At 44.3% G+C, this 23,455-nt stretch overlaps 1 protein-coding gene across 1 annotated transcript in view; it reads right to left on the bottom strand.

The window, feature by feature from the left end:
- ZMPSTE24 (zinc metallopeptidase STE24) overlaps positions 1-23,455 on the bottom strand; it is a 149,244-nt gene that overhangs the window by 17,517 nt on the left and 108,272 nt on the right. The window contains exons 8-9 of the mRNA XM_085609667.1: positions 5,958-6,068; positions 1,969-2,112 (exon numbers count right to left, since the gene is read on the bottom strand). Of these exons, the coding sequence (XP_085465793.1) occupies positions 1,969-2,112; positions 5,958-6,068 (255 nt within the window). The remainder of the gene's footprint in view (positions 1-1,968; positions 2,113-5,957; positions 6,069-23,455) is intronic.

Below are 23,455 nucleotides of genomic sequence, written 5' to 3'. Positions count from 1 at the left end.
AGAATTAAATATAATGAAAAGACTCCACCGTCTGTTCATAGATTAACACTGAACGCCCCAGCCCATACTATTTGACTTCAAAGCACCCATCACATAAAAGCAATCCTTGCATTTGGGATTGTATCCCAACTCTACAAGGTGCTAGACCTTCAGTTTATTTGCATTGCAAATGCGCTGTTTGTCTTGCCTGTATCACTTCTTGGACATTCAGTTTACTGCATGTCATTTTTGCGATCGAGCATCAGAGCCTCAAATAGGGTGGCCGTGCCGTCCATCACTGGAACACATTGCAGTCCCTAACGGAGTGTCCCCACAGCCCCATCACAACCCAACGAGAGTGTGAGTCCAAGACTTCCTTCTGTGCACATTTCCCAAACTACAAATACCCTTGCTGTCTTCCACAGACAATTACCCTTACCTAGTGATCCGTGAGCTGTGACTATTGGTCGTCTAAAGCTACCCTTGCGACAGCAGAGATATGTCCCAGGTTCATCACCACTGAAGCTACCTCCCAGACTTTACTGGTTGGCACGCTGCCTACCACTCACCCATGGGCACCAGCAGCAATGTAACCCCAGGGTCTTCTCTGTCCTTGCAGCAATCAAGCGGGCTTTTCTGATCCACCCCTGGGGAAGACATTGCAGGGGACGTCAAGAGGTAGGAACTAGCAAAAGCACAGTGGGCTAATTGTAAGGGGATGCACCAGATCGCAGGTCCTAAGAATGCCAGTCAGGGCACATGGCCTTCGCAAGACATTTAATCCCCAAAAAGTGTATCAGCCAATCAGGAACTCTAATCAAAAGAAGGTAGAGTAGTTGTAGAGCGAGAGTAGCCTACCCTTACCTTGCTGTGTTGTTCTTTGCCTCTCGACCATTTCAAGGTGAGGTGTCTGAGGGCCTGTTAGACCAGAGGACTTACCAATTTTATTCCTTTTTTTCCAAGCTATAGGACTACTGATGTTAAAGACCTTACAAAACTAAAGGAAAGAATCGATTTCTCTGCATTTTGGTAAATAAATCACATTTACTATTTGACCTACTGCTTGTATCCTGCCCCATACTTCCCACTGTTCCCCGCCAGTAACAGTCATTTACTGTGGCATGCTGTACCTCATTCTTTAGCCTCATACATCGCCTAGAGTAAGTGACAACTCGACTTTGCCGCACCTAGAGACTCAAGTACTCAAACTGCGGTGAAATATTTGTGGCACTGACCGCAGCCATTCAGAAAAAGACTTAACAGACTACCTTAGGACTTCATGAAAAGACTTTATTAATCAGCTAGAAACATACGTTACAAAAGCATATGGGAACATTCTTAAATTACTGGGTAACATATGCACTCAATGGGAATCAGAAGAGAAAAGCTCAGGCTAGAGAGTGGCTTTACAAAGACATGGAGGTAGTACTAGTTGTGGGGGGGAGAGGGCCCCTAAGCAAACCCAGCCTTTTTATGGAGAAAGTACCATGTATGTACCTGGCTGTGCCGTCCCTTGAATGTGAATCCCAACTGATGAGGCTGTTGCTCGTCCCACAAGAGCCCCACCCAGTAAGATGATCTCTCTGAAGATGGACATGAGGTCTCCTTTCACACGCAGACTACATTTGTACCTTTTGTACAGACACAAGTAAATAACATTAAAAAGGAATGCAGATTACTGCTCAGGTTTTGATGGCGGAAGCCTCACGCTTCCCGGTCAACTTATTACGCCGTGTTACAGGTGCCCATACCAATAATGTGCCTTTCCAGCCGCCGCTATCCTTTCGGTGCATGTTTACGTTTTAGGAAATAATGGGGCATACAAACTAAAGCATGCTTTCAGGGCAGGACAACAGTCCTCTTGCTTGTTTCTAGGGTGAAACAACCAATGAAGTAGTTGAATCTACAGAAGCCAATAGTGAACTTCACATGTATTTATCAAAGCAATTCCACAAGTACTTCCTCGTACCAAATGAAGAACAAACTTACCTCGTTATAAGGTGAGAAAATGAACTGGAAGATTATCATCAGGCCAATCAAGATAGGCTGCTGGTCATAGAAACCAAAGGCAGCAAACAACTCCTTCTGGCCAATTAACACCGCAAACAGGAAGAAACAGAGAAACGAGTTCATCTAAAAGATAAAACAGAAAGAAGATAAAGGTGTTGCAGGACATCACCCACCTTCCACATACAAAGTGCTTAGAAAGTCAGATTAATTGAGATGCTTTAGCCTGACTAGAAACCTCTTAAAAGCCTTCAAACCAGGCCTGCATTAACCTTCTATGCTCAGTTCCTGCTCAACAAAAGGACCTTTTTATAATAGTAATCCCACTGATTCATGCCTCAAATAAAAAGACAAGTTCAACTCGGGTAGAGGAAGTGACGGTCGTGAATGTGAGGTTTGTTGAGAATGTATGCTACATTACACCCAATATTGGTGTCAACCGATTATGAGAATAGTACCAGGCAAAATAAAATACATTTAACATCAAGAGGTGGCAAAGTGAGGGCGGGCTTCCAGAAAAGCAGAGCCCACCATGATGTAGACAAACCAGAAGACCAGTGTAGAAGCGCTTAGAGAGCTTTGCATTCAGGAGAAGGCCTTATTGCAGCTCTTTGGTAACAAATGGTATTTTACACATCATATATATATATCTATATATATTTTGAATACATTTATTGGCATTCAGGGTAATCGGTACAACTGCACTTAAATGATTAAAATCAGATTCTTCCTCTCCCTCAATATTGTGTCACGCATCTCATCCATACTCTCCCCTTTCCAATCCTGTTACCCATCCCACAGCCCCCGTCACCACCTTCATGAGCCTCTGTCTCCGTTCACAGGGGTTGTTCAAATCTTGGAGGTGGCAGTTCATCTTGCTTTTGTAAAGCTGTAGCGTAATAATCATGTTTTGAATTGCCCAAAATCTTTAGCATCCCGAGACTCTTGTGACCAGAGCCCTCTGTAATCTTTGCTGGAAAAATGGAGGAGCCGGCTGCATTGTTTTGTAAAGCTTTTTCTCACCTTTGTCGCTTGCAATAGTTTTTTCATTCCTAAAATCCACCACAGTTTTTTAATCCATTTGTGGTTTGAAGGTGGCATTCATTGTCCTCCGAGTGAGAAGAAGGTCTGGTTGTCAGTCAGTAATAGGCAAGTAAGCTTTGCATTCTATGCAGTGGGTAAATGTCTGTGCCAAGCGACTTGGTATAATCACAGGGTACGGAGCCAGGTCTGGAGATGTGATCTGTGCTATGCGTGCCAAAATTGAGTTTCCACATTTTTTGGGTCTTGTACTAGACCAGAGGATTTGTGTTGGATTCCAGTCTTCTCCACAGCCCCTCGAGCATCGTGGACTATTACCTCCCCTTCCCCATTTGTGCCAATCGTGTCAGAGTGTAATGCCATCGATATAGAATTTTGAGCATCGTTTCCCTGCCCCCAACACTGGATGCAAAGTTGTTTGTCCATAACAAAATGTCCCCCCCATTGTTTCTGCTCCAGTGTGATTTGCAACTATTTTTGCCAGGTGCGCCAGAATGCAAATTTCTGGTTTTCCCTTAGAAGATTTAACCTATTACACATTTTTGAGGTAACATATCTATCGTCCACGCGGGTCAATAGATATTTTTCAAAAAGGGTCAGTGTTCTGGTAGCCCCATGCTTCATTCTAGGATGAAGCAACCAATGACGTGGGTGTATATATCGGAATCGTTCCGAGTCTAAAAGTGCAAACTCTTTCTTCAGCTGTCCAAATAATATAATGGTGTCATGGTCAAATGTCCGTGAGTGTTTTACACCCACCCTCAAACCATTTTTGGTATGAGGCCCTTCAGTGTTTTCCCAGAGTGACATAAAAGGTGATGGAAAGTAAGTAAGCCATTGCCTGACTGATATCCTGTATCAAAACGTCATAGGTGGTGCTCATTATCAATAATCTGTTTAGTGTTTTAGTTTGTTATGCTTTGCCAGGGAATCTTCAAAAGCTGTCCTGCTGACAGGGTATGGTGGTTGACACTTTCTCATCTTTCTTCTCATTCAACGGATCAAGAACTGCAGTTCGGCCATGTCGTAGTAATGGAATAAATCTGGGATTCACAACCTTCCCTCATGCAGTTGCAGTGAACTTTGATGCCTGGATATCCATTCCACTCCTCTTGACGAGATGGAAGGGTAACACAAGGTCTGAAGGTCGTGAATGCAATCTCTAGGGACATGAAGGACCAGTATTTGGAAGACCTAGAGAAACCTGGGTAGTATTGATATATGATAAGCTGCTATTTATCCCTAGGGTGACAACACCTCAAGCTTCCAGCTGTCAAGCTCAGTCTTCACCCCTTCAGTAATCTTTGGAGATTTCATAGTGGTCAGGGAAGGGGCTAGGGTCTAGCCCAGATACCTGATCTTAGAGACCCCCCTATAGTGGGATTATCTGATGTAGTTTTTCCACTGTGGTGGTTGGGGCTGAGAAGTTGGATATCTACGACTTAGAGACATTAATTCAGAACCCCGAGACCTTCTGGTGTGCTTCTAGTTCCCCAATTATATGGGGAGGGAGTGGAGCAAACTAACCGATGTTTGGTTTTCTATCTTGTGTGCCAAACACAATTACTTTGATTTGCGGGTTAGCTCAAAATTGGGCAAGAGGCTTTAGAGTTAGGGGGGAAAGGAGGTGTGACAAAGAAAACCCATGCCTCATACTCCTACTTGCAGACACTTATTGCGAATGTAGCCCATTGGTCTTGACCTTGGCTCTGGGGTTGTGATAACGTGTCAGGAGCCAATTCTGGAAGTTTTCCCCCAACCCTATAGCCTGTAACCAGTAAGACCTGCAATCCCAGCCAACCCTGTCAAACACTTTTTCAGCATCCAGGGTGAACAGAATGGAGTGCTTGGTTCCTGTTAATCCCATGTCCAATAGGTGAAGGGTCTTTTTGATTTATCTCCTGTCTGGCGTTCATGGATGAAGCCAGACTGATCAGGATGTAGCCAACTACCCCATCAAAGTCTGCAATCGCAAGGTTGCAACTTGGTGAACATTTGTTCATCAAGGTTAAGGAGAGAGATTGTAAGATATGAGATGCAGTCGTTAGGCTCCTTTGCTGGGTTTAAAGATGAGGGAGGTCTAGGACTCCGTCACGGTGGAGGGTCGATGGTCCTTCTTGAATCATCTCTTGGTACATCTTGTGAAGCAAGGAAAGAGTGCAGGGGAGACAGACACACACACAGTGAGCAGATTCATATATATAAATATATATTTGAAGTGAGCAGATTCAGAGAGTCGCTGGTGTTGTAGGGTGCTCTGCTCTATGTGGCCGCAGCTTTCCAGCTAAACTTGGGAACTACCCTGAGTTCTTTGCTTTTTTTTGTGCATAATTTATGTGGCCCTCTAAACCTGAAAGGGTATTGTTTTGACTTGTACTGGGTGCTCATTGTGTCTGGAAAAAGCTACAACTCTCTGAAGAGCTCATAACAAGAGTGAAACATGTGTCAGGGGTTGCTTTTATTCATTCGAGATTGGCCTGGATGGTATTTTACGAATCAAAAGCTGTAATACTGTGCCTGGAGTGGAATAAGGCTTTTGTCATTTTTCAGCTTTGAACGGATTGCACTAGCTAATCATATGCCTAAACACTTTGCTGTAAAAATGGCAAGAGTATTTGCCTCTTTATAGCTTGGCGTGGATGGCGTTATGCTAAGCCTATGCCTAAACATTGCTAGAAAAACAGACATTTGAGGTAAGCAGATTCAGACTGTCGCTGGTGCTGTGGGGTACTCTATACAGAAGCTGCTCTCCACCTAAACCTGGCAACTAGGTTGCTTTTATTCATTCCAGGTTGGCTTAGATGGTATTTTACTAAGCCAAAACTGTAATATGGTGTCTGAAGTGGTAAAAGGCGTTTGACAATTTTCAGCGTGGCATTTATTTTAATTTTTTTAACTTTACACCCAAACAGATTTTGTCTCACGATTACCTGGCTGATGACTATGTTCTTAACAGTGTGCCCCAGCTTCCAGTGGCCCAGTTCATGGCCGAGAACAGCCAGAACCTCCTGGTTATTGCATCCTTGCTTCTTGTGGGAATTCTAGAAATGGGAGAAAAAGAAGGAATTTGAACAGACCCGTTTTAAGAGTTAACATTATTATACCTCTTGGAGGGTTTTATGCCCATACTTTCTTCTTAAATTACTCAATGGCACTATTACTATTCATGACGCTTCAAGCATTTGGATCGGTTTCACACACTTCCTCTGTAGCATCACATTTGTATATATCTGGTATGGTGCATTCTCCTTACAATTACTGATTTTATCTGATGCACCTTCCTTTGTTCCACTTTCACCCCAAAGGTTATTGGCTATCCAAGGTTTAAAATTGTCCCGATGAAAAAATACCACCTATGACAGCAAACTGCTTTGCAACTTGTGTGAAAGGAATGCAAATATCATTATTCAGGAAAGGTATTTAAAATGTGTTCCATACACTTCATATGGTAACAGCTGTTTTCATTACTAAGTCTTAGGAAGACACCAAGTTGTGTCTTCATGGCATATCAACACACGTGCACGGTCATAGTACCAAGTCAGGCATTTCAAAGCTCTTTTATCTCTTTTTTACCACTGTGAGAGGGTGAGATGGGAGAAGATCAAGCTTATTTTCATACAACTCGTTATAGGAGTAATGGAGGGTTTTCCCACTTTTATTCATCATTGGAGTAGCTAACTAAACAATGTAGAGCAACAGTAGATTTTACATTATAATTGGAGTTCGGTATCACCCCCCCTCAATATGATGCTAAATTTAACAGAATTTCACAATTTAGTATGCAAATCCTTACATCGGGTGGTTTTAAGATAATGACGGATATGAAGTATTTCCGTGTAAGAGATTTTTTTAAATGTACTTGATAACTTAGGTTTTAATAAGCAGTCACAGAGATAACCATCTTTTGTTTTAGTCCTCAATTTTAACCATTGTCCTGCTAGTTGACAATTATGCCTTTAGCCTTCACAGATCATGTTCAAAGTGGGTTTTCTGTACCTACACTTGTAACTAATCAAACTAAATCGCACTGTTAAGGTGGATGCTGCAACATTCAGTCAATAACTAATGAAGATTTACATCATGTGAATGTAACTTTAAGGCATTTGTTTTATATTTGCACAGTGGTCCATCCTTCGATTGGTTAAAACAATTTAATTACAGTTTATTTTCAAACTTCCCAGATAATCTGGCCACAGCAGAATCAAATGTTGATGTAGTTCAGGAAAAATATTAAACAATGGTTTTATCATGGTTTATACATTGTTTTAAAACAAGGATCGTCAATCAGGTAGAAGAACCGTTATTTTATCAACTATATTGAAGGAGTATTTAAGATGGACTGCCATAGCACAAAATTATATGCAATTACTCTGTCAAATAGAAAGAGTTTATAAAAAAAAAAAAAAAAAAGTAACGATGGATTACATGACGTTTTTCAAGAATGTAGTGTTACTCTTGGTGACTTATTAGAACATGTTAAATTAAAATTTCTTAAATCAAGTCTAAATTATCATACGTGGATGATTCTGTGGCACAAATAACTTGTGCCTCACAATTTGAGTATTTTGCAATGGTTTCTTCATTTGAGCGAATATTGGCTAATTTAACACCTTTCGGATTTTTACAGCCTCCCCAGTTTAAAAAAAAAAACAAAAAAACTCCAACTCAGAGACCCACTCGGACACTGATGCACTCTCACAAACCCACTCAGACACTGCTGCACCCACTCACAGACCAACACATACCATGACCATGTCATGAGGGTTGTAAAATGTGAGGTCATAAGCAGTGCATTGCAGGGCCGTAAGTTATAGTTAGCTCAGGTTACTAGAACTGCTGAATTTCACTGGTTTTGTATGCATGAAATCTGACTAGAACGTCTCTGTAACCTTTGGCTTTTTCAGATATATGTATGTATATCCAAAAAGAATCAGCAGCACTCGGTAGGAGCAGTTTTGCACATTTATTTCACATTCGTAATCGATAACAGCGGCAACAGTCTAGGTGTTTCAACCCTCGGTAATTTGCTATTACATGATCCTGATCTAGGAGGCATATTAAAGCCCACTGTCTAAATAACATACAAAAAACACGTTCAATTACAGTTCTAATAATACAAAGTTACTTTGAAGATATACAGAAGACGACCTGGTTAGATAGCTTTAAATTAGGCTTCAAAAAAATGTGCAACATGTAAAGCAAGATAGGAAAAAACATGAAACAAATAAAGGATAAAAATGTGAAGATTATTAAGATCCAACAAAGAATAACTTGCGAGACAACCCATGTTGCTCTCTTTTTGGATACGAATATGTAACGGAGCTCTACATTCTTAGAAGCAAGCACCAGCGTTTGAGCGCGCCACACTGCAGACTGCGCTAATGAAGATATATCAATATATCAACCGTCATAAGACATTGCCCGTCTGAATATTGCCTTCCTCCAGCGAGGCTTTGCAAGAGCGATATTGTGACCCCAATGTTGTAAAAAGACTACATTTCAATAACACCTAATAATTAGATGCACATTTCAATGTTGACATTTTGATTAAGATAGAGTCAATGGTTGTAGCTAAATTCAAGATTATATGAATCAAAAGATTGTTTTTATTAAAACTTTTGTAATGAGTTTTCCACCCATAAGAGGTACGGAGTTTGATATCACAGAACTACTTTTCCAGCTGCCGCATAAAGAATGTCCTGTTGGTTTAATCTTATTGCATTTGCATGTTGCATTTTATACTGTGGATCATGGGCTGTTGCATAAATCGGGAAGATCAAGAGGAGGGGCAGAACCCTGGATTGGATTCAGCTGAGCAAGTTCAATGTATTAAAATGGAGCGGTTCACGTTTGCTCCTTGCAGTTTATCCAGCTGGGTCCCCCAGGGCTATTCGCACTTGTCCCTGTGGGTAAACTCCTAGAAAATCCCTGTAGAAGTTTCTCTGCAGCCGGCACATTGACGTTTCAGATAATGGACAATATGCATATTTTGTGGAACTTGCCTGTTCAATGACAGTTTATCTGCCAACGATATATTGACGTCCAGGATTCATTTATGTTTAAATGCTGGTAAGAGAGATTTTGTTGCTTGGTATACATCAACAAACTCTAGGTTTCGTGTGACCCACCAAGTTTAGCACACTACCTCATGTGCCACTTTCTGTCAGGATTCAGAGCTGAACTTTATTTGATTTTAAGGTAGCAACTGTGACAAAGGCAGCCCGTTATCCTGTATTCCAGTGGTTCCCAACCTGTGGACCAGGGAACCCTGGGGATCCATGAAGCCTCCTCAGAGGGTCCGTGACTACTTAGAAAATAAACTAATATAAACACATTAATAAAGTGTATCTAAATAAAGAAGCTAAATGTACAATTGACATTTTTTTAACGTATTGTACATGTGTAGGAATGTGAAATTTGAGGCAAAAAATTAAATTAGTATTCTCAGAATGATTCGTGGGAGCAGTGCAGGTGCATCAAACAGAATATAGTATGGACTATGAGTGGCCTCAATTGAATTTAGAAAAGCTCCAACCTTTCTATTTTTTTTTTATCTGTTTGAGAATTAAATAATATATGTCATCATTTGTGTATTTGTTTGATGAATGCTTTTTTAGCATTTTTTGTGTATTGTTTTACGGTACAAATCATCAACAATGCTTAGGCCAGGGTGCCCAGCTTCCTGTAATGACTCAGTGGTGGTTCCCCAGATTCCAATAGTTATTCAGTGGGGGTCCCCAGGTTCCAGTAATGACTAAGTGGGGGTACCCAGAAGTCAAAAGGTCGAGAACCACTGCCCTATTCAATCTACCAAGGATTGGACCCTTCTTGTATTATTTTGTTGATTCAAGCTGTTGCTTTTGCTAGGTCATGTTAATGTTTTGTGGTGCGCCTAAATGCTATAGGAACAAGCTGCAAGTAATCCAAAAGGAAGCTACCTAAATTATACTCTGGCACAAAGTTTTACTATTTGTCTAAATACAATGCGTCACTCACAGTCTATGATATCATCTGAAAAATTGCAGGAGTTTTTGTCTGACTTGGAAATCAATAGAAGGGAGCCTCCAGGTTAACTCATAGAACGGTTTAAATTTCAGACACTTAGGCGTACTATGATCCAATAGGGATTGTAAGGTGATTAGACCTAGAGAGGATATACATTTAGAGGACAGTTGGTGGGTCCTTAGTGGATTACTCTGTCCAACTCATTGCCTGCTAATCTCAGCCATAAAATGCGTTTAACCATAAATTTAAATCATATCTGCTGACTTCTGTTGCATGATCATCTTTTCGGTGACGAGATAAGGATCGCTCCCATAGAGGTTACGGTGGAACACGCGCTAGTTTTAGCGCATTTCCAAGAATCGGGAAAAGGAATATTTAGTAGAACCCCGATTGACATTGTGAAGGCTGGTATGAATGCCCTCGGCCTTTACATGCCCTTCTGTAACTCAAAAGTGGATGTCCAGTGAGGCGAGTGATTAAAAAACCCCATGCCCTGACGAAATTGCCACAATACAGATTAATGGCAATGAAACATGTTGGCCTTCCTTATAAAGGTTAGCGACATATAGTGCTTTTATTTTTGAGTGAACTCACTGGCTGTGAATAAAGAGGGTGACCTATAGTGAGTTTTCAACTCAATTTTAATATTGCTTGGAACAGTTCTTGGCAATACACTGGGTTTTTCATTTTCTTTCTTTTTCTATGGGGACAGCAAAGTTTCCATTGAAAAATCATTTCTCTTTCTTTGTCTAGCCACCTTTCCTTCACTGGACACTATTTTCTATGAGTTGGCAACCAGTGATGACAAAACGTGGGCATACCAGCGAGAACCAGCTGGCAGCCTTCCTGGTGTTGCGTACGTGAGGTGCCTCCTCATCTTTCACTTTTCATGTCTCAATTTTCTTGATTTTGTTGTGAGCTGTGGTGTCATACTTTGCGTGAGACTATGAAGGGCTGTATTGCAGGTTGTTTTAATTGAAATTCAAGAGGTTCAGGACCTGGCTAAAATTTGGACATGTTGCCGGTGGTTGGGAAATAGCGATTCCTCTTGATGCCAAGCCATTATTTGTGTCGACGCATGATCATCTTTTGTCAGCATTTGTATTTTTTCTTCATATCACTCAATTAGGATTTATAAAGCGCGACTAATCACCCAATAGGGTATCCAGGCGCTTGCAGGACCCAGAGTCTTATTCGAACAGCCAAGTTTTGCGAGCCATTCGGATTTCTGAAAGTGAGGTGATGGAACAGCCTCCCCATGCTCCTCTGGACTAAGTCTTTGCTACGATGTGGGAGAAGGAGCGTCTTCCATGCAGAGAGTATGGGCAAGTGAAAGGGAGGTGGAGAGTAGTCTTCTCGATGGTTGGTGGAATTTCAGGTGGTGGTTAATGTAGGCAGATCCTTGGTTGTGTAGAGTCTTGTGTGTGTGGGTCAGCAGCTTGAATTGGCATATCTTCTGTACAGGGAGCCAGTGGAGTTTCTGGAGGTGGTGTGTGATGCGAGTTTGTCGGGGAAAGCAGAGGAGGAGTCAGGCTGCGGTGTTCTGTAGGGTCTGAAATCTCTGTAGAAGGTGTGCGGCGATTCCTGTGTAGAAGGCATTGCCGTAACCTAGTCAGGTCGTGTGGTGGGATACGGTGTTGAAGGCTGTTGGGAGATCGAGGAGGATCAAAGCTGCTGTTTCTCCTTGGTTGAGGAGGGTTCGGATACAGTCGGTGGCTTCAGTGAGGGCAATTCCGGTGCTGTGATTGCTGCGGAAGTCTGATTGGGAGGCACTGAGTAGCTGGTTCTGCTTCAGGTGTGTCATGAGTTGATAGTTGATGGTCTTTTCCAGTACCTTCGCTGGGAGCGGGAGCAGGGAGACTGGCCAGTAGTTTTTGAGTTTGCTGGGGCCGGCGGAGGTTTTTGTGAGTATTGGTCTGACTTCGGCATGTTTCTAGGATTCAGGAAATGTTGCGGTGGTGACAGAGGTGTTGAATAGGGTGGCGAGTTTTTGGCTTCCGAGGTTGAAGATGTGGTGCCGGCACAGGTCTGAGGGAGCTCCAGAGTGGATGGATTTCATGGTGGAGGTGATGTCCTGGGTAGAGAGATGTTCTAGGTGGTCGGTGCGTCGGTGCGTGGTGGCTATGTTGGAGGCATATCTGTCAAGGAAGTCTGTAGGTATGGGTTCAAAGTTTCTGTATATGGTTGCGATCTTGTCATGGAAGTGGGGGAGGTTGTCACACAGCTCCTGTGAGGGTGTATTGTCTTTGCTGGCAGCCGGGTTGGAGAGTTCTTGGGTGTAGCAGCTGGCCTTTTTGAAGGATTTTCTGTGGATGTTGTCCTTGAAGGGGACGATCCTGTATGTGCAATTGGTGATCCAGGCACTGAAATTTTAACTCCCTGTTTGAGGGTGGTGGCGGAAGCAGGGTTGGAGGTGTTGAGGGCGTTCGTCTAGCTGGTCTCTGAGATAATGTTCCACCTCCAGTGGGTGGCGTTTTCATTTTGGATGTGGGGGCTGGAGATGCTGAAGTGGACGATGGAGTGATCAGTCTATGCGAGTTATGTGACATGGCTGTGTTTGGCACGGTTGCTGGAGGTGAAAATTGGGTCCAGCGTAGGTCCTACGGTGTGTGTAGGGTCGTAACGATCTGGGTCAATCCGAGGTTGCTCATACATCCCAGAGGTGTGAAGTGCTTTTGTTGTTGGGGTCGTAGATGAGGACATTTAGGTCGCTGAGCAAGATGTAGTTCTTGGTATCTAAGGCCAGGGGTACAATGAAGTCTGCAATGGTGTTGAAGAACCTGGAGCGCAGGACTGGGGGTCGGTATGCAAGGGTGTCTCTGATGGTTGTCTTATCTGTGTGGAGCTTGAAGTTAAGATGTTCCATGGGGGTGGTGGTATTGGTGGTGGTGGTGGTACACTGTAATGGTCTCTTTGTGGAAGATGGCGGTTCCTCCTCCCGGCTTCTTGGTGCGGTTCTGGTGAGTGATTATATATCTGTCTGGGATCACTGTGGCAATGTCTGGGGCAGGTGTGGGTTTGAGCCAGGTCTCAGTAAGACTATGTTGGGTGCAAGGATGGCAACGAGGTCCCATAATTCACAGTGCAAACTAAATAAGTTCAAAATGCAAAATATTAAATTACACAGCCATAACACACTCCAACATATACCTTTTTTTGCTGTGAATTTAAAGAAACGGAGGATATTAATAATAGTTGGCAGCCCAGCATAGTGAAAGATTGCATGTTTTATTTATTTTGTTGCAAAATGTTATAAGATGTGTATTCCTTTGAAAGTAGCAAATACGTCAAACTAAGTGAGACTGCCTGCACTGTAAATACCAAAAGCACAATCAAAAATCAACGTAGCAAATCTGCACCTGTGAAGTACAGTTGTGAATAGGAGTAGGTTTACCACATTTTGGAATCCACAAATATTGGCATCAGTAGGCCTAGAAATCTGTATCAGCTGTAGATTTCCAAGCATACTATTGAAAGGAATCTGCTACTTACCAGTATGCATCTGTTCTTGGCATGTAGAGCTGCAGATCTGCATAGATCGCCATCTGGTGTTGGGCCCGGATGTTTGCAGTTTGTTTTTCTTCTTGGACAGTGTTTGGAAGTCACGAGTTCGGTGACTCCTCCTTCGGTCCGTACTGCGCATGGGCTTCGGCTCCATCCTCAGATTGTTTTTCGCCAGCAGGGAAAAGATGGAGCGAAGTGATAATAGTAAAGAAACCCATGTGTGTTGTATCTAAATAAGATAGACTGGAACGGATACAGGTAGCCGGGGAGGCGGGTGGGCGTGTATAGATCTGCAGCTCTACATGCCAAGAGCAGATGCATACTGGTAAGTAGCATATTCCGTTCGAGGTATATGAGCTGCAGATTATACACTGTGCATAGATTATATAGCAGTACCCAACCCTAGCGGCGACCACCGGTATCCATTGCAGTGGTTTGAAACAGTGTCTTTAATACAGCCTGGCCCACACTAGCTTGTTGTTTGGCGTGCACATCTACACAGTAATGTTTTGTGAAGGTGTGCGGTGTTGACCATGTGGCTGCTTTGCAGATGTCGTCTAAGGGTATGTTCCCTAGAAACGCCATAGAAGCCCCTATCTTTCTTGTAGAGTGGGCTTTAGGTGGAACAGATAATGTTCTTTTTGCTTTGTGATAGCAAATTTGTATGCACTTTACAATCCACCTAGCTATCCCTGATTTTGAGATGGGGTTGCCTTTATGTGGTGGAGAGAACGAGACAAACAGCTGTTTAGTCTTTCTAAAAGATTGCGTTCTTTGTATATAGTAAAGTAAAGCCCTTTTAACATCAAGTGTATGTAGAGCCCTTTCTGCAACAGATTGAGGTTGCGAGAAAAAAACCGGTAATTCCACCGATTGATTGAGATGGAAGGGGGAAGGGGGAAATGACCTTGGGCAGAAATTTTGGATTTGTGCGAAGTATCACCTTATTGTGATGTATCTGTAGAAAAGGTTCTTGTGTAGTGAACGCTTGTATTTCACTAACCCTTCTAAGGGAAGTGATAGCTACGAGAAAAGCTGTTTTCCAAGTAAGGAACTGTAGCTCACATTTATGCATTGGCTCAAAAGGCGGTCCCATCAGCCTTGTAAGAACTACGTTTAGATTCCACACAGGTGAGGGTGGTGCTCTGGGTGGAATTACTCTTTTAAGGCCTTCCATGAAAGCTTTAATAGCAGGCACTCTGAAAAGTGATAAATGCTGTCTGTTTTGCAGGTAAGCAGCAATTGCTGCTAGGTGTAAACGCATGGATGTGTATGCCAGGTTACACCTTTGTAGATGGAGCAGGTAACATATGATGTGCTGTATGGATACATCTAAAGGGTTGATTGTATTGTTACGGCAGTAAACAACAAATCTCTTCCACTTTGCGGCATAGCATGCTCGAGTGGTAGGACGTCTGGCTTCCCTGATAATGTTCATGCAATCAGGGGGAAGGTTAAGGTATCCAAATTCTAAGATTTCAGGAGCCAGATCGCAAGGTTGAGCTGAGCTGGGTCCGGGTGCCTGATTTCTCCATGGTTCTGGGTTAGGAGGCATGGGGACAGGTGTAGTTTTTGGTGTGGTACAACTGAGAGCTGTAGTAGTGTGGTGTACCACGGCTGCCTGGCCCATGTTGGAGCTACCAGAATGAGTGTGAGGGAGTGCTGTTGTAGCTTCCTTACCACTAATGGAATTAGCGGGAGAGGTGGAAAGGCGTATGCAAATTTGCCTGACCAGTTCATCCATATCGCATTGCCTTTGGACAATGGGTGTGGGTATCTGGCGGCGAAGCTTGGGCATTTTTTGTTTTCGTGGGTGGCAAAGAGGTCTATCTGAGGATGCCCCCACTTGTGAAAGAATGGGTGAAGAACTTGTGGGTGCAGTTCCCATTCGTGCATTTGCTGCGTTTGTCTGCTGAGCAGATCTGCCATGGTGTTTTGTATCCCTGGGACGTGTTGTGCCAGGAGAAAGACTTTTTGCGGGATTGCCCATCTCCATATGCTCTGTGCTAACCGAGAGAGCTGTGGAGAGTGTGTCCCCCCCCCCCGTTTTTGAATGTAGTACATTGCAGTCATATTGTCTGTGCGAATGAGGACTGCTTTGGCTGAGACTTGTTTCTGAAATGATTTCAGGGCTAGAAAGATCGCCAATAACTCCAGATGGTTTATGTGGAGTAACTTTTGTTGTGGCGTCCATATACCTTGCACTGTGAGGTGTAATAGATGCGCTCCCCAACCGGAGAGCGATGCGTCCGTTGTTAGAATTACCTGAGGAACCCTTTGGAAAGATGTGTGGTGTTCCACCACTGCAGAGAGTGATGGGTGCGACCGTCCACCAACACCAGATCCGTCAGTTGCCCCTGGGCCTGGTTCCACTGGCGTGCTAGGCACTCTTGGAGTGGACGCATGTGGAGTCTTGCATGAGGCACTATGAAGATGCAAGATGCCATCATCCCCATTAGCTTCATAAACACTCTTGCTGGGAGAGAGTGCCGAGGAATGAATCTTTGACGCAAGGCTTGTATGCTTGCGATTCTGGCTGAATTGGGATAGGCTATAGCTTTTGAGGTGTCTATAGTGGCACAGAGGTATTGCTTTGTGTGAGACGGTATCAGCTGGGACTTTTGGTGGTTCACCGTGAAACCTAGCTGGTGAAGTAGTTGGATGGTAGTGTTTGTATGTTGCACACATTGGTTGTAGGACGTGGCTTTTATTAGCCAGTCGTCCAAGTAAGGGAAGACGTGAATGTGTTGTCTTCTGAGGTGTGCCGCCACTACTGCTAGGCATTTGGTGAACACTCTTGGTGCGGTTGTGACCCCCAAGGGGAGAACCTTGAACTGATAATGTTGGCCGTCCACTACAAATCTGAGGTACTTTTTGTGAGAAGGGTGTATTGGAATATGAAAGTATGCGTCTTTCAAGTCCAGTGTGGTGAGAAAATCGTTCTGGCAGAGGAGTGGGAGAACTTGTTGGAGAGTTACCATGTGAAAATGGTCTGAATGTATGTATGCATTTAGAGGCCGGAGGTCTAGAATGGGTCGTAGAGTCTCGTCTCTTTTTGGTATCAGAAAGTACAGAGAGTAGACCCCTAAATTTTGTTGATTGATGGGGACCTGCTCTATAGCCTGTTTTTGCAGGAGGGAGATTACCTCTTGTTTCAGCAATGTGGTATGTTCTTGCGACATTGTACGGTGCCTGGGTGGAATATTTGGGGGGGGGGGGGGGGGGGGGGGGGTGGATGTTAATTCGAGACAGTACCCTGACCGAATAATTTGGGTCACCCATTTGTCTGATGTTATGGTCTCCCAGGTTTGAAAGAAGTTTTGTAGTCTGCCCCCGACTGGAGTGGAATGGTCTGGGGGGGAGCGGGGGAAAGTCATTGTGTGGGCGGTGTGGCAGAACGGGCGTTGTTGGTTTTGCCCCTGCCTTTATTATTGTTTCCTCTATATCCACCTCTTTGATAGCCCTTTGTGAAGGTAGTCAGAGGAGGGGACTTGTAGGATGTGGAGGCGTTATCGGCAGAGTAGCCCCTGCCAGTGCCTCGAAAGGAGGAGCGGCGAAAAGAGCGTCTAGGAGGGTGGGACTGTAATGCTCCCATAGACTTCGCCGTATCTGTATCTTTTTTTCATTTTTTCCAGTGCTTCGTCTACTTTCGGGCCAAATAAGTGTTGTTGGTCAAAAGGGTGGTTTAGTATAGATACTTGTACCTCTGGCTTAAAGCCTGAGATTCTGATCCAGGCGTGGCGGCGAAGCAGAACACTGGTGTTTATAGCCCTGGAAGCTGTGTCTGCTGCGTCAAGTGCACATTTAATAGAGGTGTTGGTAATGGTCTTTCCCTCTTGTATTAGTTCATGAGCCCTATTTTTATATTTTTCTGGGAGATGTTGCATGATAGTCTCCAGCTCATCATAGTGCGCTCTGTCGTACCTTGCCAACAGTGCTTGCGTGTTGGCGATACGCCACATATTGGCAGCTTGCGAGGCAGTGCGTTTGCCTGACGCGTCTAGGAGCTTGGACTCCTTATCGGGTGGTGGAGCCTCACCCAATGACTGAGAATTGGACCGCTTCCTAGCTGTGGATACCACTAATGAGTCTAAGGGTGCAGGTCCTTTAATATAGGCAGGATCTGTGGGGGCGGCCTTATATTTTTTCTCTATCCTGGGGTTTAAGACTCTAGCATTGACTGGGTCTTTGAAAACCTCTGCTGCATGTTTGGTCACCCCTTTAAGCATGAGTAGTATGGCAGTAGATTTATCTGCGATGTCAAAGGTATCAAGTAGGAAGTCTTCCTCAACTGGATCACTGTGTAACTCCACCCCATGATAATGTGCCGCCCGTTGTAACAAGTGGTGGAACCCCAAGGAGTCCTCTGGTGGAGATGGCCTGGATGGATAAAGATCATCCTGAGGCACATCTGGGACGTCTGGATTATGATAATCCTCCCATGGGTCTGGTGTTCCCGGAGGAGTGGGGTCTTGTGGGGCATCTGTTGGATCATAGTATGGATCCCCTTGGTCATCAGGGTCTGGAGACGGGGTTGGAGAGCGATGAGGCAAGGGTGGAGAAGGTGGAGGGGGCAGAGATGGGGGAGGTGGAGGAGGTGGAGGCGGTGGGGAGGGTACTCTGAAAGGGGATGTGGCAGAGTCCTTCTGTTTTGGCGGTGGAGGAGAAGCTGGCTTGTCTAAATGTCTTTTCTTTGAAGACAAAGTCAAATGTCCAGTCTTTGGATCCTTTGTTAAAGTCTTTTGTCGAGGATCTGGCGCGAAAAGTTCCTCCGGCACCGATTGATCCGTTGGCGCCGATGTTTTCGGGGCCGACTGCTTCTTTGGTTTATCTGTGCCATGCTTTTTCGGGTCCTCCGATTTTTTGTTCGGTGCCGAGGCAGGTTTCGGCACGGGAGTTTCGGCGCCGAGGGATTTATGTTTGGTCGGCACCGAGAGGCCAGGTTTCGACACCGATGGCTTCGGAACGGAGCTTGGTGTGGTTTTCTTCGGTGCCGAAGGGTGTTTTTCGGCACCGCTAGTAGGCTGGGTCGAGCCCGAGCCGCCGGGAGACTTATGATGCCTCTTCACCGGGCCCGAAGGTGGGGTGATGGAAGCGGTATGTTTGGTTTTGCCTAGGCCCGGAGGCGAAGGTGTAACCGGAGTCTCTTTCGGTGTGGGCGCGGGAGTGGAAGGTGGTAGAGTACTCACGACCCTCTGCGCCGGTGTGATCTCCTCCACGTCGGAGTCGTCGGCCTCGGAAGCGCTGACGAGGTCGTCTTCCTGTTCGGTGTGCTGCTGTCCCGAAGCTCCGATGTCTTCTCCGAAGATGTCAGGTGGAGCAGAGGTCGATGAGTGCGCCATGGTGCGTCTAGCTCTTCGATCCCGAATAGACTTTTTCGATCGAAAAGACTTGCAGGCGGGGCAGTCTCGGGCCTCGTGTTCTGGAGAGAGGCAGAGGTTGCACACCGGATGTAAATCGGTGTGGGGAAATTTAGACCCACATTTAGGGCACTTCTTAAAGGGAGTCCTTTCCATCAGCCGAGACCGGAGTCGAGATAAGCCCGAAGGCCACCGCCGATGTCTGGAATCGAAGAAGTGCCGAAGAGAGAGATAAAGAAGATGATTTTGTCTGAAGAATCTCGATGGACGAGGATTTTTCGTCGAAGGACGAACTGGAGAGGTTCGAAGCCGGAGCACGAAGTATTACATCCGAGCCCGATGGCGGAAAAAAATAATCTGAGGATGGAGCCGAAGCCCATGCACAGTACGGACCGAAGGAGGAGTCACCGAACTCGTGACTTCCAAACACTGTCCAAGAAGAAAAACAAACTGCAAACATCCGGGCCCAACACCAGATGGCGATCTATGCACAGTGTATAATCTGCAGCTCATATGCCTCGAACAAGTCATTACATTTTTCCTTTTTGGTCTCTCCTAGCGGGCAGTGCTAGCTGTCTGGTTGCGAAAGATCTATTGTGAGCTTACCTAATCTGTGAGCTAACAGCCCTCCAACTGCTTTCATCTGATTAACTTTATTGTGCCTCATTTGCCTGCTTCCTTTTCCATTGCTTGCATTCCACTTTTTCTGTTGTCCCCCTCCGGGTGTAAAGCCTCTCTACCATGTTATTGATTGGATGGCTTGTATTATTACACTACTCACATTTTGGGAACTAAATCGTTTCTTTTAGCACTCAATGACACTGCTTGTGTTTTCTTGATCTTTACCTTGGGTGGTGCTTTTCCTCCCACAAACAAACACCCGAAGCAGCTGTATCCACTATGTTGCTCAGTCCATTGCATGTTGCCCTTTCTGTGTGCTTTTCCCACTCTGTGTGCTTCTACTGTGTTTTCTCCCTCATGTACTGCTTTGTCCCTCTTTGGCATTCCTTCCCCTACCCAGCTTTTATTTAATTACCCCTACTATCATTGATTCCCCCCACTAGCTCCTTCACTGCTGCCTCACACCCTCAGGGGTATTTTTGTTATGTGCACTTTTTTTTGGAGGGCCTGACCGCTGTCATTTACTTTTGCAAAACTAGCATTTTTTATTTTATTTAACAATTTAAGTGGAGTCTGCCATTAAAATAATTTACCAAGGACTCAAGAGTGTGATATAACCCATAAAAATGTAGAATGTGAAAGCAAGTAAAGACTTCCAACTCCCCACTAGTCTGTCCATTTGATGCTGGTTTGTGACACAAGGACCCTACACTGTCTCGAGCTTTGCCTCTTATTTAAACATTTTCATTTAAAGGCTGCTATTCCCAACTGATCTGCTCATGTGCCACCTGTTAATAATCACTAGTTCCTACCTGATCTTCAGCTATACCTTTGCTGTTATGTCTTCTGCCCACACTTTCAATAAGGCCATAATACACGTTCACCACCCTTTACACACAAGCCTTCACATTGCACCATTAAATTCTAGAGGTACATGAGTAGTAACAAAAAAAACTGCCTCTCATATTGTATCAAAAACTCTGTACACACAAATGTGACCTCCATCGATCAGCAATCCTTCCTAACTACTCAGACCTGCCTAGTAATTGTAAAGGTATGCTGACATTTAGTGCCTTGGGCTGTGCTCAGATTTGGCACCCATCACTTAGTAATACCTAGGCATGCTTAGGCCTCATCAGTTAGTCTTAAGTAATATCAACATTTGCTATCGGTCACTTTGTAACTGAGAGATAGACTCAAATGAACAAGAACTGACAAGGGCCAAACAAATACATACATTAACTGTCAGGCCGAGCTGCCCCCTGCCACGCTCTGGTGACTTTTGTGCTTAACGTTATCTCACGTATTTTAAACTTCTATCACTGGATGGGACGACACTGATTTCGTGTGTTGTGTGGGACTGTATGTGTTGAGTGTGAGTGCATCTACAGGTTGGTTTGGGAGCAAGGGTTCTAGTATTTGTTGAACATATGTTCAAGAGTGACTGCAAGCCTGGTAGGATTTATGCAGAGTTGGCAGTAGGTCTGGGTGCAGGAGTAAATGTTTGTATAGTGGCCTGTGATGTGTGTCCCCGTTTCATCTATGTGCACATGGATGTTTGTGTGTGTGCGGATGTTTGGGTGCCTGGACCTCTGTGCGTATTTTACTCAAAGCTTGCTGGGGCGATTGAGGTCAGTGTATCTATGTGCATGTACTACATAAAGGCTAAACCTACAATTTTTGTCACTGGTGTCAAGTTGAGTCCCTGCAGTGGCCACAGTATTTCAGCTTGCAATGAAGACAATGCAACTCAGCCTTCTATGAGCTCTTTAAACAGATACAGTGTTAACAGCAGCATCATTTACATTGTTGTATCCTGTGGCACTTACATCACTTTCCCACAGGGACAAGTACACAAGGGGTGCCCATGATATAGGTACATAGCTAAGGATGACTGTCATTAGTCCCAGTGGCCTTGCACTAAAATCCATAAACATCTGATGTCCGAGAAGCAGATACCATGATCAATTTCCTTCTTTCTTTATGGGCTTCCGAAAACGTTATCATAGTTCAACTTTGAGGCAGATCAACGGCAGTGGCGACTGCCACTGAGTAGCATGGGTGGGAGAGAGGGAAATAAAAAAATACATTTTTAAAAAGTTACTTACCTTGCTGCCAGACTGCTACCTCGCGTCATCCTCTGCTGTTACTGCTTGAAGCAGGAAGCACACCCAGGTTCCCCAAACCCAATCTGAGTGCCGTGGTTTGGCGCTCAGACAGGCAGTGGGAGCCTGTGCATGTTCCTCTCCAGACTGTGAGAGGGGTACATGCAAAGTGCGCATGACTGTTTGGCTGGTCCAAGATGGCCGGCCAAACCGTCATGCGCACTTAAGTGCCCACCACTCATCCCCTTGCTGGCTGGGACGACAGCCAAGACCCGCCCGCCTGCTCCGTTAACCTGCCTGACAAAGGAAAAAAAAAGTATAACGTAGTGTTATCATTCTATTTTTCCTTTATCGACTGCTCAAAATGCAGTGGGGAGGCGCTCCTCCGCCTTAGCGGAGGAGCCACTGCTGAAGACAATAATGTACTGAGATATTTACAGCTGGCGTATACTGTAAATAGAGCATTCACATGCACAGGAACAATGTACCCCCATTATTTCTGGCCCTCCACTTCCTCTAATAGGCAAACCCAACACACCAAAGTATAGCCTTCTGTTTGATGGGATCAAATGCTAAAAAGCTTCAAAATCATCCTTACTTGTACATTGCCATAAAACTATCTCCTTGACACCTGCTCCTCAACTAACTGGATACTCTACAAGTGGAGACTAGGCCTAGGCACAGTCCAACTTGGAATAAACGTTCGACAGGTTACTTTATTTCCTTTCAATTTCAAGTATTTTCAATTATAAAAACACAGCACACCATGCTTAGATAGTTCCAGTTAAATACACTCAGCCCTCCCCGGAACAGGCCACATTGTTGCCCAGTGCTACTACTACTTGATGGTGGTTAGTACATTAATAACTAGCAGGCTCAGTTTCAGACTGGGCTACTATACGCAAAGACTAAAGCCGTGGTTATTATGCTCGACTCTTCCCTGTCCTGCGAACAACAAATCAAACAGGTTACTTCTGCATCTCATCGCCACCTAAAATAATCTCAAATGCATTACCTTCTCAGAATCCAAATTGTGAGAGTCATTAATAAGGCTAAGAGGCATCTAGTTTAATGGGCTATAGCAACATCTAACTTGAAAACAGCTGTTACTGTGTAACCTTGGGCTTTGGGGACAGAAAAGTTACAATAGAGCCAATAAGAGAGTAAGCTAAACAAATGATAAGAGGTCTATGTTGGGTACATGTAGACAATGGCATTTCACGGTGCACAACGACCACTGTCTGTTCAAGATGAACACAGAGGTGGTAATTAAGTGCCCGAATGATACTTCCACCACATCGTCCCAATATTTTTTCCTGCTTGTGGTGACCGTGAAATTATCAAACCGAAATTATAATTGTTTTTGCTAAAGCAGTTCTTGCCTCAATAACGTAACCCTTTTGTTTAACAAATAAACATTTGTATCCACTGCTCCATGCTACATTAAACCCGATTATATGTTTGCTGTACTGATATAGATAAAGCACAAAAAAGTAAGTAACAACACTGGGTGAGATTACTCAAGTGGCAGAGTTACATGCTTAACCTTACTTTGGCAGATTGGAGGACTGACAAGATGCATGAAAATTCAAAAGGTGAGCCTGCCAAGGATACATAAATTCCTATTTTCCCCAGCTCTCACAGCGCCTCCAACTGATATGGAAACACAAAACAATTTTCATGGCTGGGCAGATGGGAGAATGGGATGCAACACACAACTGTCTCTTAGAGTTTCTAAGAAGTCCGGCTACAATCGTTGATCCTTCAAGAAACAGGCCAGTGCCATCGAGGAGAAAGCAATGGGATAAACTGATTTAAAATGATCAGAAAACC

This window comes from Triturus cristatus, chromosome 1_2, assembly GCF_964204655.1.
Source record: "Triturus cristatus chromosome 1_2, aTriCri1.1, whole genome shotgun sequence".
Classification (NCBI taxonomy): Eukaryota; Metazoa; Chordata; class Amphibia; order Caudata; family Salamandridae; genus Triturus; species Triturus cristatus.
Note: the sequence above shows the minus strand (reverse complement) of the source record. Positions and strands in the feature narration are given on the sequence as shown.